This window comes from Taeniopygia guttata, chromosome 6 (assembly GCF_048771995.1).
Source record: "Taeniopygia guttata chromosome 6, bTaeGut7.mat, whole genome shotgun sequence".
Taxonomy (NCBI): domain Eukaryota; kingdom Metazoa; phylum Chordata; class Aves; order Passeriformes; family Estrildidae; genus Taeniopygia; species Taeniopygia guttata.
In genome coordinates, this window is record NC_133031.1 from 14,562,281 (window position 1) to 14,583,720 (window position 21,440).

The 21,440-nt window shown below is 35.3% G+C and overlaps 1 protein-coding gene across 44 annotated transcripts in view; it reads left to right on the forward strand.

Annotated features, from left to right (window-relative positions):
* KCNMA1 (potassium calcium-activated channel subfamily M alpha 1) overlaps window positions 1–21,440 on the forward strand; it is a 425,312-nt gene that overhangs the window by 185,341 nt on the left and 218,531 nt on the right. For all 44 annotated transcript variants that reach the window (XM_072931472.1, XM_072931474.1, XM_072931471.1 and 41 more), the window contains one exon: window positions 7,347–7,408. In XM_072931472.1, coding sequence (XP_072787573.1) covers window positions 7,347–7,408 — 62 coding nt within the window. The remainder of the gene's footprint in view (window positions 1–7,346; window positions 7,409–21,440) is intronic.

Sequence of the window (21,440 nt, forward strand, 5' to 3'; positions counted from 1 at the left end):
TATTTATTTGATTTAAGTTGATTAATTTCCCAGATCTTTCCCCATCATGTAGTTAGATTAATTTATAAATTAATTGTAAATAATTTGATTGTGATTTTGGGGTGGTATATTGTCTTTTTTTCTGTCCAGGAGTTAGTGCACTTTTGTGTTTTCCAAGATGTTCCATGCACAGGTAGAGATTTTTTTTATGTAGGCACTATACCAAAAAATGCAACTTGCTTCTTCATCTCCCCTTGATCACTTTGTTTAGCCAGAGGTAGGCCAAAGTATTGTTAGAAAAAAAGTGTTCCAGCTGAAGTTACCTGGTTCAAATTCTTCATGTGGAGATAAACCCCCTTTTGTTACAACTGAAGCAGAGTAACAGAAACAGAAAAAAAATTAGTGACCACATGCTGCGTTTCAAGGTCTGACACAATACCCAGAGGCTTTCTTGGGCTGAGCAATGGACACGGGGCTGTGAATAATCAGCCAGCAGTGTGAGTGCTGCTCTGGTGCAGTGCTGTGTGTGACAAGGCTCTTTGGCCTTTGTGCAATTCTGCAGTTGAGCTGGTTGGTTTTCATTTTTGCAGGATCTGATTGACAGTTTATCAGTGTTTTCTCTAAAGCAACATGCCAGTGGGCTTATTAGCAGCCCTTCTCTGCAGTGGGACAGTGAGGAGCTTGGAAAGGAGAGCATTGGCATCTGCAGTGGTTGGTGGGTGATGGTCACCAACAAAACGCTTTTGCTCAGCGTGGTTGTAGAGCCACTCACGCATCCACTGGAAATCTGTGAGAGCTATTCTTCTGCCAATGTACAAAGAGTGAATTTGACCTTAATTTGGGTGACTGCTAGGGAATCAGGAGGAAGAACCTTTTAGGTTGGGGGCAGAAAAGCCCCTCAAATGTGAGTGCACAGATATTTACAGACATATCCTGCCATCCACTTAGCTCTCGGAAATGGTACATTTTGATAGAAAGTACTACTATTTTTTTGACTAATGATACTGAATTGGAAAAGTTGTATGTATTTTAATTGGTCATATTACCAGGCACTCTCCCAGCAAACATAATTAACTTGAAGCTACAGAGCACCATTAACAGATGGGACTTTTTGTCTTGTATTTTTTCACTAATTAGAAAATCTCAGTCTTTTCACACTTATGGATTTAACAGAAATTTTAATTTTATTGTCAATATGTCAGTAGAAAGTTGAGAAAAAAAATCCCAATCTGTATCAAGAAAGCAAAATGAAGCTGAAATATTAGCATATATTGAAGCATGTACAGAACAGATCACAGCAAAAATACTTTTAAATTTTTTTTCTTCAAATCACATTGGAACTGTGTGTGGAAAATATGTAAGGATACTCTTCTTTTGGTTTAATTTCTGGTTTAATTTTTCTTATTTCCGTGTCTGATGTCTACTCTGATAATTCCTTACTTTAGATTTCACAGCATTCCTTGTAATAGCAGTCTGCTCAAATGAGAGGTAGTCTGTTCAAGTCTGTGTAAGAAAGCTGAATCCTTTGAGAGAGAAGAAAACAGAGCTTGTGGCAGGAAGACTGAATTTGCTAACTCTCTTTAGTGTGGTTTCATTCAGAGATGTTTCATGTTCTATTCCCAGTGACCTATTACATCAGTTACTTACTACAGTCATGAGTAGTTAGGCAAGCTCGCAGTGATTCAGGCCTTTACCATGGCTTTTACTTGTACCTTTCAGATCTTCCCAAGTTACTGCTCTATGCATAAACTTGATATTTGGGAACTAAATATGTGCTTTTTTTTTTTTTTTTTGGTAACTCTTCTCTGTTTGCTGTATTTATTTTCTGTCCCAGAAATGTTGTTCCTTTATTTCTTATCAATTCAAGGCTATAAAAAGAGATGCATTACATATGAACTGCATTTTTAAAGATATATTTACCATAAGTACAGAATTTTTGTTTTAGTATTAAATTTAAATCTTATTATACTGGGTAGTAACTTAATGGTGCCAAAAATATAATTCCAGAAAAATTGGCAAAAAAGTTTATCTTAGAGTTATTGACACCTTTCTACTTAAATAAAACCCCTTAATGCACAAAGCCCCTTTGCTGTCATAGGCAGTGCTGCTGCCACTGATGCCATGTCCTGTTTGGGGTCTTGGTGATTACTGTGGCCTCAGGAGAGCTCTCAGCTGTGCAAGATCCACTGCAAACACCTGAGGTGAGGAGAGTGGCTGCCCTAATGAGCTGACATGGAGTATTCCTGCCAAATGAAAGCAAGAGGGAGAACTGGGAGCCTGAAGAGGTCAAGTGAGATGCTTAAATCACTCATCACAAGAATGGTAGGACTAGGGACAATAACCAAATCTTCTGATTACTCATCATCATCAATCAGAGCTCATGCTGGCCTACTTTGATGCCTTTTGCTTTTAAAATTAAATTCTTGCTATGAATTTTCTGACAGAAGTTTACTGAGAATTTACTGCCCACTGGTTTATCAGGTAGTCATTTCTCACTCCCCTTCACCTCCTCTTTTGGATAAACTCAGACTTGTCTTGGAAAATGTAAGTCTATATGAGCTTTGCTGAAGGGGAAAATTTATATAGCACAAAATCTTGTAAAGATCTCAAGATTTACAGTACTCTTTATTTTGTGCTAGTGACTAAATTAGTTACTGTAAAAATTATTAGCTGATTAACTTTTTAGTTAACTCCTTTTTGTGTAATAGCCGTAAACAAAAAAAAAAAAAAAAAAAATCAGAAAATGTCACTGAAAAGAAATTATTTGCATGTAATATGTTGTAAAAGATTTTAAAATCTGGGTTTCTGAAAAGTTTTTAATGTGGCTATAACTAAGAGTTAGCAATTAAGTAACTAAGCAGTTAAGTTAACTAAGTAACTGAGAGTTGGCAGTGTTAGGTAAAGTATTCTGGATCTTCTATGGTCAAGGTCTTACTTTTGTTAAATTGCAGGAATTGCAGGGATTTGAGTACATCTCCTAGAGTCTGCAAAGTAATGCTGGTGCTGCCAAGCTAGAAGTAATTGCTAACTTCTGAAATGTAACTTGAAGCAGGTGTGTCCTTAGAGTTTTTACAGTTTTCATTCCTGACAAATCTGGACAAGTCTGGACAAATTCTGTCTGTCTATAATATAAAGAAGTAGAATTGATTTCTTATTTGATGGTTAAAAGACATTTGGGGTTTATATTTAAGGTATTAAAATTTTCATCCAAGTTAGATCAAAACATGAGGCTGTTCTCATCTTTGTAGCGCAAATGTGTGTGTAACAAAAGTTTAATGGATCGTTGAGGTTTTAGCTTTATGTATATAGGAAATAGTGTTCTCCATAACTAATTATAAATGTAAAAATGAATGGGATTTTATGTAAAAATCATAGTTGATAAAACTGATTATCTTATTAACAGAATTTACTGTGTGAATGTAGAAATGAAAACTAAGTAAATTTCAAAAAATACTAGTAACTAAAAACCTAGTATATTCTAAGGATTACAGTAGCCTTTGGGTTGAATAATTTAACCATAGAATAAGAGTTTGAAGGAAACATTTTTGAAGAACAGTACAGAACAGATTGTTGTTAGAAGAAATAAGAACTCTCTGATGCCCTGAGGTGTTAGGGGTTACAGATTTCTGGAAGTTTTTTTCTTTTCACTGCATACTTCCTATTTTAATACTTAATTTTGGAGGAAAATAAAAAGAGATGATTATTCCTTTTTGATTTTCTGCTTTGCCTCTGGAGTTCTATGCTATTTTGTATTAATTATGTTTGGATAATTTAATCTTGTATAAGCAAGAATTTTCCTTTGAAACTTCAAAGAGTACTGTTTCAACTTTCACAGAATGTTCAAGTGTTACAGGATATGAGAGACTGAAGTTCCTGCTCTGGAGTCCCTTCATGGCTCTTCATTATTAACTGTAGCCCTCCTGTCTAATGGACGAGCCTTTTCACTTTCCCTTTTTTCTTCAATAATGCAGTTATGGAGTTGCAGGGGGAACAGTGCCACCCCTTGGATTATCCCTTTGGTACACAGGCTGGGGCCTGGAAGGTGAGTTTATTTGGGACAATGTTTCTCAGAGCTGCTGCTTGCCTGCACTATTATTATGCTCTTACACCCTTATCAAAACTCCCCTTTTTTTCCTTCTCTTGTTCTTTTTTTTGTATTTATTATGGATGCCAAAATTTTGACTGCAGTCAAAGTTCTTCTAGAGTATCTTGGAATCAGTCAAAACTTTTTTAGTTTTCCTTAGATGGATTTTATCTGCAGATTCTCTGACTTGCCTCAAAAAGGCATTCTACAATTCTGTTGAAGTCTGGGGCTGGATTTTCTCTGTTCTTTATTTATGAAAGATTTAGGGATATGCAGCACTATTCCATGTATTTCCCCCTTTTTCCTTTAGTCAGATTGGTGTTTATTTTTAATTTGTTAGTAAGTGCTTAGTCAATATAGCTGTTAGCATATGAGTTCACATTTCTCAGTCTTCTGCAAACAGGAAGCTATTATAAATTAAAGGATTCTTTCCTTCTGTACAGAAGGGTTATAATAGATGTGTAGCAATTGCAATGTTTTGGCAAGTACATTGAAATAATAAACAAAGCAGACAAACTTCTCGCCATGGCCTAATTAACAAGAAAGGAAGTAATTATTTTCCCTCCCTCACATTTTAGTTGCTGTGAATTTGGGGTATGGGTCTAGGTTTGTGACACCCCTCTAGCCTTGTAAGGTCTCTAAAACAGACATTATCTCCCCTGGCAGTCTAGGGAAGACTAGAGCAAACTCAATAATTGTCATCTGGGTCTGAAGAATCAGGTTACAGTCCGCTTTCTTTAGATGGGAATACAGCAAAACCTTGCATCTGAGACATTGTCATGTAGCATAGATGGGTTGGGGTTTGTTAAAATCTGTTTCTTTGTTTTTTTAAAATTTTAGTATAACTTTAACCTGATTGGTTCAAGGTCTGCTTTTCCCACACAGCTGATAGTTTCAAGTTCAGCTCAACTCCTCTGTCACTTAGTAAAGGAAAAATGTGTTTTTCTGCTAGCAGGAAAGAGAAATGGAGTTTAATGTTCCATTCTCTTCTGATACCCTTTCTGTGATTCTTTGAGACATTATGTATCATGTTAGGTATGTGTTTCAAGGCAACAGAAGAGAAAATAAGCCTTGATTTAAAATCAGTATATATGTATTACAGAAGGGTAATGTTGTAGTCTTGCATACATACATATCTCACTGTTTGGCTTAGCATGGGAATCTGGAGCTGCTTGCAAAATACAGATATTTGCATTTTAGTGGTAGTTACATGAACTGTCACAGAACACTTAAAAGCCTTAAGTGTTTTGGAAGGTCTCACCCAGGATCTCTGTAACATTTAGGCAGCACAGTGATGATTAACATAGGATTGGATATAGATGATTAACAAAGGATTAGATATAACTGAACTGTAAGGCTGAATCAGTGTTATGCTGGATTTGTTCTACAGAGCTCCTTTGGGTAGGAGGCAATGGCTGGGTGTTGTAACTCAAGACTTGCTATGTGAAAAGGAAAATAAAAGTCCTTTAAGTTTTACAGAGTCCTTGTATGCTTTGTGGAACTTGAAGGAATGTGAAGAATATTTATAGAGTCCCAAATGGATTACAAGTTTAGTTTATCAAATTTCATTTTCAGCATTAAGTTGCCATCTCAGCATTCTGCAGCCCAAAACTCCTGCCATAGTGTAAATCTGGGGTAAATTGTCCTGGGGCTTTTTTTGGGATTGTGTTTTTCTTCTTTTTTTTTTTCTTCTGTTATTTGTAGGTTGATTGCTTTTTATTGGTTTCTATTGCTGGTTTTTTTTTTCTTTTAATTTTTTCTTATGAGATACCTGTATTTAATAGTGGCTTTGAGGGTGCTGTTAGTATGAATGCAGGGTAAAACATTACCACTACTGCTTGACTTTAAGTTATTTGGAAATGAATAGCTGTATTTAAAACTGGTTTGGAAAAAGGCAAAATTTTTGCCAAAATTCTAAGCTGTCTCTTCTCAGAACAATCAGCAATCTTTAAAATTTTGTTTTTTAAAATTGAAGACTTTCCTTGAAATGGATTGATAATAAATAATGGTGCAGATTTAATTCAGATTGAAACCGTGATTGTATGTAGCTTGGAATATTCCAACAGGTAGGGCAGAGTGTGCATAATAATTTGCTTCCCACTATCTTAATTCAATTAAAAATGGGCCTTGGGATCACTGCTAGTCATAATTTGGTTTATATTGTCAGATAACGATCCACAAGTTCTATTCACCACTATAACTTCTTGTGATGGTGAGACTCCTACCAGTTGATATGAATTGAATAGCTTATTTCACCCTGCAACACCTGTACACAATGAAAGAAGATTTACACTCTAGATGTTAACAATATAGTAGACTTAGGTAGTAAAAATGTTATTTCAATTAATTTTGTGCTTTAATTCTTGAATTTGGTGGACAGATCTCACTGGTTCAGGTGATAATGCATCAGACATGACAACAGATCCTTGTACTTAGGCAAAATACCCTTTTTCAGACAGTCACAAAGTAAAAACTGTTATGGTCAGCAAGATATAAAAGTAAGGAAAAATAATTTAAGCTTTCAGTTGAATAGTTATTTTAACAATTAGTAGTAATTATGTAATATCCATACATTAATGATTATTTTATTGTAAGGTATGTACATGTTTGATGTTGGCCACGCAGAACTTCAGACTTTGGTTATGTAATAATTATTATACCTTGCTTCACACGGTGCCTTTACAGCATTTAGTGATAGCTGGGAGCAGAGGAATGTCTACATTGTTTCAGAAAGTCTGCTTGGAATGAAAACCTTGTGTGTCCCCTCCTTGCACTGTGATCCTCAGTCAGGCTTGTTCAAAATACAGCAGCCTCAGAAAGAAGTCTGAAGCCTGTAATGTATCAAGCTATTTTTATTCCAGTACTCATCTGTAGCTTTAACAGTTAAGACTGTCAACAAAAGTCATAGCTGTCATGATGTGCTGCATCAAGTACTGCTTGAAACTGTTTGAAAGTTCACTGTAGTCTCTGTGGACAGGAGTGCGTTCTAACAGTTTTCCTGTGGGTTTCACAGGCATAAATGGAAGTTTGGCCACTCTTGGTTTATGCACAAATGAGCAATCCTGAAGGATAGGTCTGGTAAAGCCAGATTGTCTCTTTTTTAATTCAAGAAAGCATTCTATGATAATATATAATGTTTTAAGCTCAAGTAGGTCTAATTTTCTAAAGAAAATCAGAGCTGAAATTAAACTAGCTTATGATTTATTTTTATTGTCATTTTTTGTATGTAAAAGAATAAATGGCTAATGTTGTTAAATAATTACTCTTTTCTTTTCTTTTGTAGGTTGTCTTAGTCTTCGCTCTTAGTATTGGTGCTCTTGTAATATACTTCATAGATTCATCAAAGTGAGTATTTGAGTACATTTTCCTTTCTCTCCTTTCCTGCAGCAATTACACATCTTTGAATTTCTTCATTCATCTACTTCAAATCAGTGCTTGGTCTCATCGCCTGAGTGCAAAGAACTTTATAATAGCAAAGGTTCTACAAAATTAACTCAAGAATGGGAAAAATATTATATAAACTAAAGTGAACACAGTCACATTGGATCTGTAGAATGGAGAGGAAAAATACTTTTGTGTATTGATAGGATATATAGTATTGCAAAATTGCAGTTTTTATATCATTATGCATGTAGAATCTTTCATAATCAAGACTAGGATAAGAAGTACAGGCTAAAAATATTTGTCAGAAAATTGCAGTTTGGAGGAGGAAAAAGCATCTGGGGAGCCTGACAAGAACAGTTCTGAAAACCTCTGCATGAATTAGACAGTAGAAGCATTATATCTTGCATCTCTGTATTTCCAGCTTCTGAGTGTGATAGGTTTCTACCAAGATAAGGTGAACTACTAATAATCTGCAAAGCATCTCAGTATTTTTTAGGTTTACTCTGATATTATCATACAGTGCTGTGGTTTTGGCCAGGCAGTAGAAAGTTTCATCAGGCTGTGTGGTGGTTTGCTACAAACAAGGGTAATTTGGACCATATTCTGATATTGTTCATACTCCACCCTCATGTTCACATCGAGCTGGGCACTGTCAGTGCTGTAATAGGCACAGTGGTAGCCTAGCACAGAAGAAACAAATAAAAAGGGACTTAAAAAATATTCTTCCTTGAATACAATTCTTTTGGGAGAGTGATATCTGAAAAATCAATAGCAATTTAAAGTTCTCTGATGACATGCTTACTGTTTTCCTCTGAACTAGTTTAAGGCTTTCCATTACTGCAACAGTCAAGATTGTATGCCAGAGTCAGTCTATGTGAGCCTGCCTACTGTCTGTAATGGTAGTAGTAATGTTCTAAAACAGTCATTTTGTGACTCAGAAAATCAGACATTCCATTGTTTGCATCTGTACATCCTGATACTTAGGAAGGTGGTGGCACCAGCAAAAGACATTCTTGGCTGTGTGGATGCCAGCTCTGTATTGTGCAAGTTTGAAACCGTAGATGTGTCAAATATAATACAAATAGCTAAAGCATAGATTTTCTTTGTGGAGAGAAGTGGTGGGAAAACTCAAGTTCTGTCTTGAGCTCTCTTGAAGTGAGGACAATTGGTTTTACTTCTTAGCATTGCAATGAGTGTTTCTGTTAATTTTAGCAACTTTTTCTTAATACGTCAGCACTGAAGTGCATAAAGTGGTCCCTTTCTGAAGACCTTTGAAAAACTTTTTAAAGCACAGTGGCAAAGCTTCTGGATGCCTGATATTTCCAGGTCAAAAGGAAATATACCCTCCACATCTCCATACCCTTTTCATCAGTGCTATGACAGGAGAGAGAGCACAAAAAGATACTTTTTATAAGAAAGATGGAAACACCTTTAAGTGTTAAGCCACCTTGACGTGGTTGCAACTTCAGTGCTGACATTGTGACTACTGCATCATGATTCTTCCTTTGGTCCAGCTTCTGTTATATGTATAAGGTGTCCCCCTATATATCTGTATAAAAGTTCACTTTTAAAGACACATATTAATTGTATTTTTGTGTTTTATTCTGTATGTGGATGACTTTTTGAAAGACTTGATTCCCTCCAGGAAGACAGTTTTCTTGTGCTTCTTCTGTCTCCTATGGTACCTTTGAGTTAATTTTTTGGGTGTTGTCCTTATTATTTAGGGCGAAGCAAGTCTGTCTCACCTATGCTAACAGTTAGACTTTATGATTCCAACTTAGGTGCTTTTGTCCACTTGTTTAGTAGCAATTTAGCTGGAAACATGTCAGAGATTCTATACTAGAACTTGCTTAACAAAACAGTGCAACATGAAAAGTCTGGTTTCTTGTTTTGGAGGATTCATGCTGGTTTCTTGCTATTGCATGTGAATAAATTAGGAAGGAAGGATGCATTGGAAATCTATATATTTTGTTTGAGAAGTTTCCGTGTGACAGCACAAGGAGGAAAGTGTCATTAGCAAATTCTCTTGAAAAGTCCTACTAGAAAATTTTTTCTTTTCCCTAAAAGTAGCACTTTGTTTCAGGTCCTTATGAATTGTCTTGTGTTGTGAGAGTATTTGAGGATAAGTTGTGATAGTGTACTGTGTTTGGCTTTCCTGCTTGCTTGCTACTGCTTCTGTGTTTTGTCTTTTGAAAGACATTTGATTTTGCTCAGCAAAATCTTCTACATAAATATTGCAAGCTTGGTGAGGATGATTTATTTAAATTTATTACAGATACAGTGTTACTGCCCAGGAGAATTCACATCTTTTTCATTTGTGTAGTTCATGTTACCCCTCTTACAGACATGTATGAGGTAGGAAGTTTATCTGAATAGTTCAGTGAGTCTGGGTAAACGTAAACACTCAAGTGGTTTTAGATACCAATCTCATTTTCATTACAAATTATTAAGCTTTTCCATATTAACTGGAATAATCTGCAGAACATTTTGATGATTCCTTCTTTGTTTCATGGCCCTTCAAAGAAATAGCAATTTTAATTTCATTTGAAAATCAACAGTGCTACATCCGAATTTTGAGTGGATCTCATTGGCCTGATGTATAAAAAAATGAAGATAAGTCTAATATGATCAGAAATCAGTTCATAGAAAAAGTTCAGTTTGTGCTTTGATTTTGTTATAATTTTCAAGTTACAGTTTGGTTTTCTGAATGTATTATTTCTTTTCAATTTGCAAGACATAGGAAAGTAAAAAATTGACTTTTTTAGGTTTTAGGGCTGTGGTGTATCATTTTGCTGAGGATATCCTGGGCTGTTCATGGTTCTATACTCTGAAGTATGTATTTACCAGTATCTTGAGTGTGTGTAGATTTTACATAGCCTTTCAGTCTTCATATTTGAGGAGTTAAGTAGGACTTAAATTGTACTAAACTTTGTTTCACGCTTTCCTGCTTATAGTGAAACCTACTCATGCAAAAGTATTTTAATTATGTTTATAAAGTTTGTCTTAGTACACTTATTAACCCACACTAAGTGGCTAAAGGAGCATTCCTTCATACTAAGTACACAGTAGAGTTAATATAGATATAGTTTTTTTGTGATGCTTGACTAAGAGATCTAGAAGTTGACTTAAAATCCTGGGATCTCGTTCAAAGAAATGCTGTTAGATTATGTTTACCATTGCTGAAATTGATAAAATTACAATGGTCTGTGTCTTGGCAAGTCGATTAAAACAGTGTTGTTCCCTGCATTCTCGGGAGGGAAGTCTCCCACAGTTCATTGCAGCTGGTAGCACTGTAAAATTTTAATATTTTGCTAATTTAAATTGTGTTAACATTGCATCAGTTTCTGGCCATTTCTTTGAGCTGATAAATTTTGTTCCATGCTGAAGGAAATCCAGTTCTAAGTGTTCTCTTCACCTCTTTTTTCCATAAAAAGGGAGAAAGAAACTTTTAATTCCCCTTGGTTTTATTAACTGCTCACTTGTCAAATGGAATGATAGGTGTAATTTTCTGATTCAAAGAAAATTTTGCTTAAATATATAAGTGAATTCACGTATATATTTAAGCTTCCTTTATTTTGAAGTAGCTTTTTTTTTATTATTGTAACAGAATTGTAACTTCAGTTGTTCCTACTGATGATTTTCAGCAAATAACAAAATCTGTGGTTCATAAAGCCTCAGTCAATACCATTTGAACTGATACTTCATTAAATAAGATTTTTGGTTATAAGTATTTTAATTCTATCTTTACTGTGTTTGTAGTCAGTACTGAGTGTACACCATTATTGCTTTAATTGAAAAGTGATTTCTAGAAGAAAGCCTTATTTGTGACAATGAACTTTAATTTTCTTCACTGCTCTGCAGATTTTCCTGGGAAAGTGTCCATAGCTAAGATTCATTGCTTTCATTAGCATGCTACAGATGAAGTCAGGTGGGTGTGCAGCTCAATGCATGGCCTCTGCAGGCAACTGAATACCAGGATGATTGAAGGTCTTTGTTAGGCACAGATGGTGTTAATTATGAGTCAAATCCAGCAACAGCAGTGATATGATTATTATAAGGCAAAAACCAAATGAAACAGGGCACAGTGGAGGCAAAAAACCACCTGGTAATAATTGTCCATGTGTTACTATGCACTTGCCTCTCTAGGACAAAGGGATTAGGTATGATTATGTGTCTCCTAGTCTTGTTGTTAAACATTGTCCCTTAACCACCAATCGTGTGTTTTCTTGAATTATTAAAAAATCTGGATGTAGTGAGTCATACTGAAAAATTAGATGCATGATTTATGTACTATCCATCTCTTAGCTCAGTGTTTGCATTCATTCTCTGACATGTTCAGAGAGCTTGAGTTTGGCAAATTATATGCAGATAAAATTTGTAAAACACTACCTGCACAACTCCTCCAATCTATTTAGGAGACTATAATAATGAGTAAAGGGAATTCCTCTGTATGTGTTGAAATCACATTGTATTACACTGATTTTCACTAGTGGTACAGAGTCAGTGGTTAGGCAATATGGAAATATTCAGAGTTCTCTAGACAAACCACTGTAATGAAGTTTCTGTTAATCAGTGCCAGTAGTTTGTGTTTGCTCAATAATGAAAATTAATTGTTGCAAATGAATTAAATTTCCCAACATTGGGAAAGAATTTCAGATAAAATGGCAAACAAAAATAGAGTTCCTTTCATAATAATCGACATATCAGGCTCTGGGGAAATTTTTGGGTGTTGTTTTTATTCTTTGGTTTCTACAGAAATTCTTTGTAATTGCGGTGCACAACCTTGATGATGTGATAAATTCCAATGGGATTATTTTTCTGAATTGCTGGGCTTTGTAAAAGATCCCAGTAACTGTCACTGAGTACTCTTGAGTAGGGCTTGGCTCTCTTTTCTTAACACCTGAAGGAGGCTCCTTCAGGTATTTATAGATGTTGGTAAGATTTTTTAAGCCTTTGTCAGACAAAAGAGTCTCTCAGCCCTCCTCATATGACAGGACTCCAAGTCCTTAACATTATTGCGCCTTTCACTGGTCTCACTCCCTGGTGTCCATGTCTTCATGCTGGAGACGCATTTCCTAAAGCAGCCTGGAAAGTTCTGCTGACCTTCTTTACTGCAAGAGCCCATGGCTGGCTTAGAGTGAACTACTCGACTCAGGTCATTTTCTGCAAAGCTGCTTTCCAGCTGCAGCCATGTGCATGCTATGCTAAGGAATCACTGAAGCTCAAGTTTGTATAATTTTATTATTCCAAAAATAAGTCAGTAATCTGAAATAGCAAAACTTTGTACGTGCAGTGATATTTACTGACTCTATTTGTATGAAAATGCTGCTAGATAGGCCTTTAAGTAAATATCTGTCACTTAAATTAATGTGTTTATACTGAACATAGCAGGCTTAAGAGTTCGATCATTAAATAGCTAAGTCCTCCCTTTTAAATAAGCAAATTCTCATATGGTTTAAAGTCTTGTCAGCTCTTAGACTAATGAGAGTACTGTATTTCAGATCCTTCTTTTTTAAGGGTTAGGTGGAATGTCTTCTTTTTGTTTTAAACATTTGGCCTTTAGTTTTTTCCTTCTCCAGTTTCTAGCTAATTGCCAGAAATCTGATTTTGGTATAGGCAAAAATCTGTATCACTGGCACATTGTTAAGACAGCATTTTTTTAGGAGAGCAAGACATGCTGCTCTCTCAAATTTCTGTCTTTGAAGAATGAATGGAGCAAATTAATGGAAATGGAGGTCTGATTTAGGTGTTGTCTAACTTGAATAGCTTGTTAGCTATATTTACATTGCAAGGCTTTTTCAAAGAAGCAGGACTTTACACTAAAATGTCACACCCTGTGGTGTAGGGAGGGCAGTCAGGGCACTGTTCCAGTAGGTAAAAGGATTGGTACTCAAAGGTCATTCTCTATGAGGTTTGGAGAAATGATAAAATCTATATAATTTGTGACTTTTCATAACTAGTTTGAAACTTAAGGAAAGTTTGATAGCTGTGACAGTAGTGAAATAATGGAAAAGGATTGGAAAAAATTATAGGATGATCATGGAATTTCCTGCATCACTGGTATTTGGCCGAATGCAAGTTATACTTGGTGATATTTTGGTTGGTAGGATGTTGGAATATATGATTATTATTATGTCTTCTGCTATGTAAAGCTGACTATGTGGCCTGATAGGCTAGAAGGAAAAAAGGACCCCTGTGTTGCTCTGAAGATCTAAGCCTGCAAGAGGGGTAATATACAATTTTAATCTTACAGGAATATTTCTTTGCCTAAATATGTCATGGATAAAAAATGAGCATTTAACACCTTCATCTTTTGTAAGAGATTTTCTTACTGCTATTATTATAAACTCAGAGACTCTCAGAAGACAAAATGGATCCAAGCTCAAGGAAGATGAGTGATCCTAGCTCAGGGCAGACTCTGTTTTGATAACGTGTTGCTTTGCAGTTCAAAGCCACGATTACTTAGTTAAGACTTTTGAGACTTTAGTCATTTAGTGTGGCTTATCTGTGAATTTTTTTTTTTTTTTTTTTAATCTGGAGGCTGTGTGTAGACATACAGGAATGTTTCTGGGAATTTGGTTTTAGATGATAGCATTTTATTTCTTGTCTGAAAATTTATAACAAATACAAGAAATATTTTTGTTTTGCCATGAGGCAGAAAATTCTTTTTCCCCCCTACTGTGTTCCAAGTCCATTCTGATACCATAAATGACACAAATGGCATTTATAGCAATGAGTTTACTTCTTGCTCTGGAGCTGTTGGCAAGAAATAAATTTAAACATGGATGTTATAATATGCTTTTGAGTCAAATTCTTTTCTCTTTGCTGAGGGGTGGTTTGGTTTTGTATGCTGTTATGCTTCATATGGGATACCTGAACTCCTTCAAGTAGGAGGGGCAAGGCAGTGGCTTGACAAAGGCTGTAGCAGATTTTTGCCTCACCTAGCAGGTTTTCTCCAATCAAGTGCCCATTGTTAAAGGGCATTTGAATAACACTGGTATTCAACCCTCCTGTGTGCCAAACTTTATTTTCCAATGAATTGCTTCTGCTTTTGTGTGCTGAGAAATCCAAAGGCATCAGGTTAAACATCGGGCTGAAAAAGAACTGAAAATTGACAGCTGCTTCTAGTTGATTCCTGGCAGTCTTCATTGATTTCTAGTTCTGTTTTGGGAAGATTATTCCCATCTGCTCTAAATTCCATTAGCTTCTGTAGAGCAGGATCTCAAAGTTTGATTTGTGCACGAGTAAGGTCTTTCACCTGAAGGTTCACCTGAAGGCAGATGTCTGGCATAATCAGGCATGTTTAGAAAACCATACTTATAAATGATGCTTTAAGTTCAGGAGTTTATCCTCTGCTGCCCTGCTTGCATAAATCTTGCATTAGTTTTGATACCATATGCAATTCATATCTCTGCATGAACTCAAGTTTCTGACTCCAGTGAAACCAGAGTTTTAAAAGTTATGTCTATTATCTAAAAAACCCAGAACCAGTGTCCTTTTTAAAATTCTACCCATGACTCTGGATAAAAAATGATTGTAATAGAACATCTCAGTTTCTCATTCCTGTGGCTTGCTAGTCTTTTAAATTTATATTTATTTTGAAAACTATATTTGTGTTGCAGCACTACATGTTATGTAGCATCTGAAGCACAAGCTTGCTTGCTGGCATGAATTACAATTTACTAATTATTGTTGTCTCTGAATAATAATTTACTGTTTCTAGAGCATCAATAAAATAAGATTAATGACACTCTTATGCTTACATATGCATTTTTTGAATAATGACTTAGATCTGATTTAAGAAATATGGATTAAAAAAATTTAGATTAGCATTTATTTGCTTAGATTTAATAGCTTAGGTTGTGGTAACTTTCACTGGAAAGAAGTTCTCAGGAAACCTGTCCTGTGTTGCTTTACACCACCTACACAATAATTTGAAGGTCAGTTTGTGTAAGGAAACTGTATAAATCACATTTATGGCCTGCTCAGTTTCACTTCTCATAAACTCATACCATGTTGCTTGATGTGTTTCTAGTATTGCTACAGGAATATATTCTTAAATTACAATTCAAATTATTTCAAAAACCCTACCAGTGTATAATTAATATACAGGTTAGAGTCTTTCTTTGTTGTTTTTTTTTTTTTCTTTCCAAATGAATTGTCTGCATTTTTTATTTCATACCACAGCATCTGACAATGCATCTGCAAATATTTTGTCCCATGCTTTCTTTCCCTGTAGACAGATTAGTTGTGCACACTGAACTAGAAGCATTCTTCCTTAGTACTGGACAAATTCCCAAATCTATATAATCTAAAAGAGGAGATAACTCAGATGAGGTTTTAAAAATACCAGACCATATAGCTGTTATCAAAACATGGCTTGCATAGAAGATTGCTTTTCAGAGTGGAGTTAAACGTATAATCAGCCTTATCCCTCTGCCTTTTAAGCTACAGATACAAATAAATATGTGACCTCTTTTGCTTTCCCCCCCTCCCCCCCCTTTTCTCCTGACAGCTTGACAAATTGTAGCTTTTGGGACACCCCAGTAGTTGATGAGTCATTTCTGCTTAAAAATAGAATTCCTTGCAGCAAGGACACCCATTCCACTTTTGACGCATGTGTCATTTCTGACAGAGTCACAGGGCCAACTGTGCCATGTTAATTAAGCAGCCATGAGGAAAAGAGCCTCTCTCTTCAGTAAATACCAGAGCTGGAATCCAACAACACTGAAAAAAGAAAAGGGAAATCCCATATACATGAACATGAATACCTGCAGGCTTTCCTCCCTTCCCTGTACTTTGTGAGCATTTTGAGTCTTTTATAGATCCCTGGTGCGATGTAGCAAACATCACTGTCCCACCTTTCTTCTATGCCACCCCCTGTCCTTTTTTTTTTTTTTTATTTTAAATCCTCAAAGTCCTGACAGAACATCAGCTTCACAAAGGGAATTGTAAGGTCTAATTACTGTGTATAGAAGAAAATTTGTAATAGAGCATTACAATATTGTTACCTTTTACTTGTGAGGCACAGAAATGGTGCTGCACAAGAAGAGTGATAAGCAATCAGCTGTGTTCAGCACCAGGTACATGTGATAGAGTACCCTCTACAAGCCTCAATAGGAGAAAGTATTAAATACAAATGTGATTAATATTAAAATGGCAATTTGTGGCATTGTAGTAGATCTTGCTCACTTTAACATTCATAAAGTTTTTATTACTCTTATCAAATCTACTGCAATTACAGGGAGTGGAGCAGGCTGTTCTTTAGCAAGATTTTTAGCTCATGGAGTATTTATTCATCTGCTACTGATGGGAATAATTTGGCCTCAAAACCAGGGCCAGACCCTTGAGTGGAACAATTTTATGTTGCATAAAACCATATTGCTGCAATGATTTTTCTTACAGATTTGAAGATTTGTTTTCTCACAGGTTTTGTACTTTGATAAGCATTTGAAATAGTGAATTTCATGCAAGCTCAACATCCATAAAGTAATCAATTTTTACAATTCAGGAAATGGCATAAGTTTGCTGGAGACTGTGATACCTGTAAGATTCTTTAAGAAATGTAAGTCTGATGCTAATAACCCTAAAAGATACTGCATCAGCCCAATGTGTTCTTGTTACCATTCTGAGCCTAATATTTTCTCAAAAAAAAAGGGATTTTCTATTTTCATGTAATTATTTAAATTTGTCTTAATAATACTCCATCTCTGCTGAAAAAGATATTTTTTTAACCAAGGTAGCTCAGTTTTTATCCATTCCTGTGATAAAAATGGAATTCTAAGAGTAACATTATATGGATTATATGAAGTATCTTTTGATAATTTTTATATTTATACTGTTAAACAGTTTTAATTCTGAGTAAAAGGTGATGTAGTGATGGCTGGTTTGCTATTCAGAATCATATTAGTCACAACACTCATGGGTGGCTTAGATTTTAAAAAATAGAAGTAGATACTGGTGTCAACAGTCAGTATACTATTATTTACAGAATATCCATTCATCACTGCAAATAATCTTTCTGAATTACACTAATAGTTAAATTTTCATAAAGCTTTTTGATAACTTAATTTTAAGATCAGATTTTTTCCACCATACATTTAAAATTTGGTGTCAATGACTTGCATTTTACTGATATGATGAAATTCAGGTGAGAAATAGGACTCATAAATTTGTATCAAAGTCAATAAATAAAAAATTCACTATTCTTAGTGTCAGCCAGATTATTAGTCTCTCTATAAAGTCAGCTTGCACTTTCGCAGTATTACACTTTTCCTGTAGACTGAAGTATTGCAAACATTGTGTATAAAATTAAGGGAGTAGAATAAAAGCAAAAATAGAAAAGACTGAAAGTAAGTTCAGGATTATCTTGGTTTGCCTTAATTAAAAGTAAATTGCAACAGAGTACCAGGGATATTCTTTGAACTGAGAATGCTAAATGAAGGAAACATTAGTTGAAATGTATTCTATTGTTTATTGATTTGGGAAATTTATAAAGATGAAATAAAGCTAAAAATTAAACTCCTCCTGAATCAATATTGGTGATTACTTATCTGTTGTAAAGCTAGGACATATTTCAAATTTTGAATTTGATTTTTAGATGCATATGAAGACATGATGATATCTTAGGTTAAGGATTTTTTAAATAGATTATTTAAGGCCAAATGAGATTGTGAAATACTACTGGTTCTGGAATTTAAGCCAAAGGGCCTATTCTGGTCATTTTGTCACATTTCTTCATGTAACAGTTTATAGAGTATTTTGCTTTAAACAAATGTCTTCTGATCAGAAAGATATTTAGACTTCATTTTAAAGATGTGATGTGATACATAGTTTTCCATTTGCCTGGAGAACTACTTGCAGTGGTTAACTGACCTTGCTTTTAAAAACATGTCTTAGCTTTCAATCTAAATCTTCGGATTTATCTTCCATGTACCTATTTTCCTTTTTTTCCTGTTAGTGAACTTTCCACTAATGTTTTGTAGAGATATTTCTAGGCATGTTAAAATCACATTTTAATGCTCATTTTTTGGTATTAATTTAACAAGCTCATTTTCAGTTTTTAAAATAGTACAAGGTTTTAGACTGAACCGTTGTAGCAGTTGTTTTCTTTTTTTTTTTTCCCTGAACTCTTTGGTAGTTTTATTTTATAGCTGACATTTCAGTTTGAGTATTTTTGCAGTCCATATTGGGTACTACTGGATATTAAATTTTCAATGATTTTTGAGTGATTCATTTTAATGAATGCCTGCATTTTCTTATTCTCCTCTGGCTATTTATGAAAAACATGATATTTATGAAAGGCAAAATTAATGTAGTGCTCTCTGTTTTTACTGATGCCCATTTAGTCAATACAAAAATACTATCATGCTATTAGTCATGAAGAAAACTTTTCCTTCGGTTCTCATTGCAGAAGCTGCGTATTATTTGAACTGATGCCCAGAATTTAATTTCTTTCCAACTGGTGAAACCTGTCTTCAGCGATAGCTGTATGCATGCTCACATATTATATGTGCTGGTTAGCATAGATTGCATAATACTGTATTTTTGTGTGTCTGTGTAGAAATAACCATTCTGAAAATGCATTCTTAAAGCTTGAATAGATCTGAATAATCTGTGCACACAGATCAGTATGGTACTTTTCTGTAGTGACTTAAATATTCTCTTTGTTCTCCCAGTTTGTCTCACAGCTCCTGTGATGTACAGAATATTAAGAAAAAGTCTTTGATTAATAGAACAAAAAATGTGTGTTTCTGTTTCTTCTGGATATTTTCACAGCAATAGCATTAGTTTGTTACTGCTTGTAAAAGCCTGTAAATAGAAAGGATAAAAGGATAAAAATAAATCCAAGTTTTGAAGTCTACTGCAGAAATGCACATGACATCAGTTTTTCTAAATATTTAAATTTTCTAGTCTGTTTTGAGAAATATTCATTCCATCTGTATTTTATTAGTGTTTCGGTGTCACTATACCTACCTAACAGCTGTATCACTGCATTAAAAAAACCCTTTAACTCCATTTCAAAGCCCACTAATCCTACATATCTTTGTTTAAAATATTAAGTTGAGAGAAAGCAGATACAAGTACCTCCCTCCTGCTTAAGGCATTCAGTAGTTTAAATGGAATATAGACTCATTGCCATTTATGTCCTGGAAAATATATCCTGTCACTGTTCACAACCCTGTGTCTTAGCAACAGTGTTTGGAGAGGAAAAAAACCCAACAACCAAAAAACCCACCCCTCAAAAACTAGCCCACAAAGCAGAAGTTTTCCAAACAATGCAGTTTATATTCACTGATCTACATCCCATATTCTATTCAGTGATGTATTAAAGAGGAAAACCTGTTTTCTCTGTCTTAGTTTCTGTAATGCAGTGAGAGCATACAGTAGGACATATTTCATATTTCTATAGTTTGATCTTGCTGGATGAAATTCATAACATGGAAAAAGACATGCAGTAATTAGGAAGTTCAAATCGATACAGAAATAATTGTGATTTGGGTGGTTTTTTTTTAATATTTAGATTAAAAATGAAAATAACACACACACACAAAAAAAAAATATCACTGGAACATCTTGATGTGAGTCAGTGAAGCCAAAGTTCCCTTCCTGTGGTTACTCAGGCTGGGACTTCCCAAGGAGCTGTAGGGAGTCTATTTTATATACTGCATGCATATCAGACATTGGGGTGTTTTTTTTGTTTGTTTGTTTTTGTTTGTTTGTTTTTGTTTTTTGGGGGGTTTTTTTGGTTTTTTTTTTTTTTTTTTTTTTTTTTGAGGAGGTGATGGGAGATGTTTTGGAACTTTCCTTTATTTTTGTCACTAATAAAATGAATTCAAAAGAAGTACAAAAATATTTCAGATCTTGCTGCGAGTACTCTGCAGTAACACAGCACAATCCAGCACTAGTTATTGTCACGTGAAATATTGCATTGCAAAGAATCTCAGATAATGCTGACTTGAAAGGGACCCACAAAGATAGAGTCCAACTCCTGCCCCTGCTCAGGACATCCCCAAGAGTCCCAGCATGTGCCTGAGAGCATTGTCCAAACTCTGCTGGAGCTCTGCCAGGCTGGTGCTGTGCCCACTGCCCTGGGGAGCTGTTCCAGTGCCCAGCCACCCTCTGGTGAAGAACCTTTTCCTGATATCCAACCTAAACCTCCCCTGACTCAGCTTCAGGGCATTTCCTCAGATCCTGTCAGTGTCACCACAGAGCAGAGATCAGAGCCTGCCCCTCCTCTTCCCCTCACCAGAAGCTGTACCTGCAGTGAGCTCTGCCCTTGGTCTCTCTTGTCCAGGCTGAACAGATCAAGGGACCTGAGCTGCTCCTCACATGGTGTCTCTTCAAGCCTTTCACCATCTTTGTTACCCTCCTTTGGACTCTATAGCTTAATATCTTTCTATACTGCAGTATATAGTATGATAGGAGTGGGACAGAAAAAAGATTTTTCTGATCTCTTGAAGAGTGGCTTGAGAGAAATGTCTGTGACAAATTATATTTCCTGAAAAACTGCAATGTATATTGGTTTTGCCACATGTTGCACTGTGTCTCCCATCTTCCCCCTTTCTCAGCCATTTGCTTATACTTTGCATTTCTTTGTCAAAAATAGTAATTTGGACATGATTTTGATGGGATTTGTTTTCTCCTGAGATTTCACTACTTTTAATCATCCTCTACTCTCTGCCACACACGATACTTTAGAATTAGTCACATAAGTCTATGCCCTTGATTATCTCAAGCTTCTTGGTTTTTGAAAAATGAGTAATGGCTACTTTTTTTTTCTATCAAGTAATAAGAGACTTAAGTTTTCCTGGATCCAGCAATGTCAGGCATATCTCATCTGCAAAATTAATTAGGTAAAATCAAAAGTCACGTAAGTAATCTATAACAAATTGACTTTGTATGAAGGTATAATTTACATGAGGCACATTGATAAGAAGAGTTAATAAGAAGCTCATCTTACCTATCCCAAATATGGCTATCACTTAGGTAT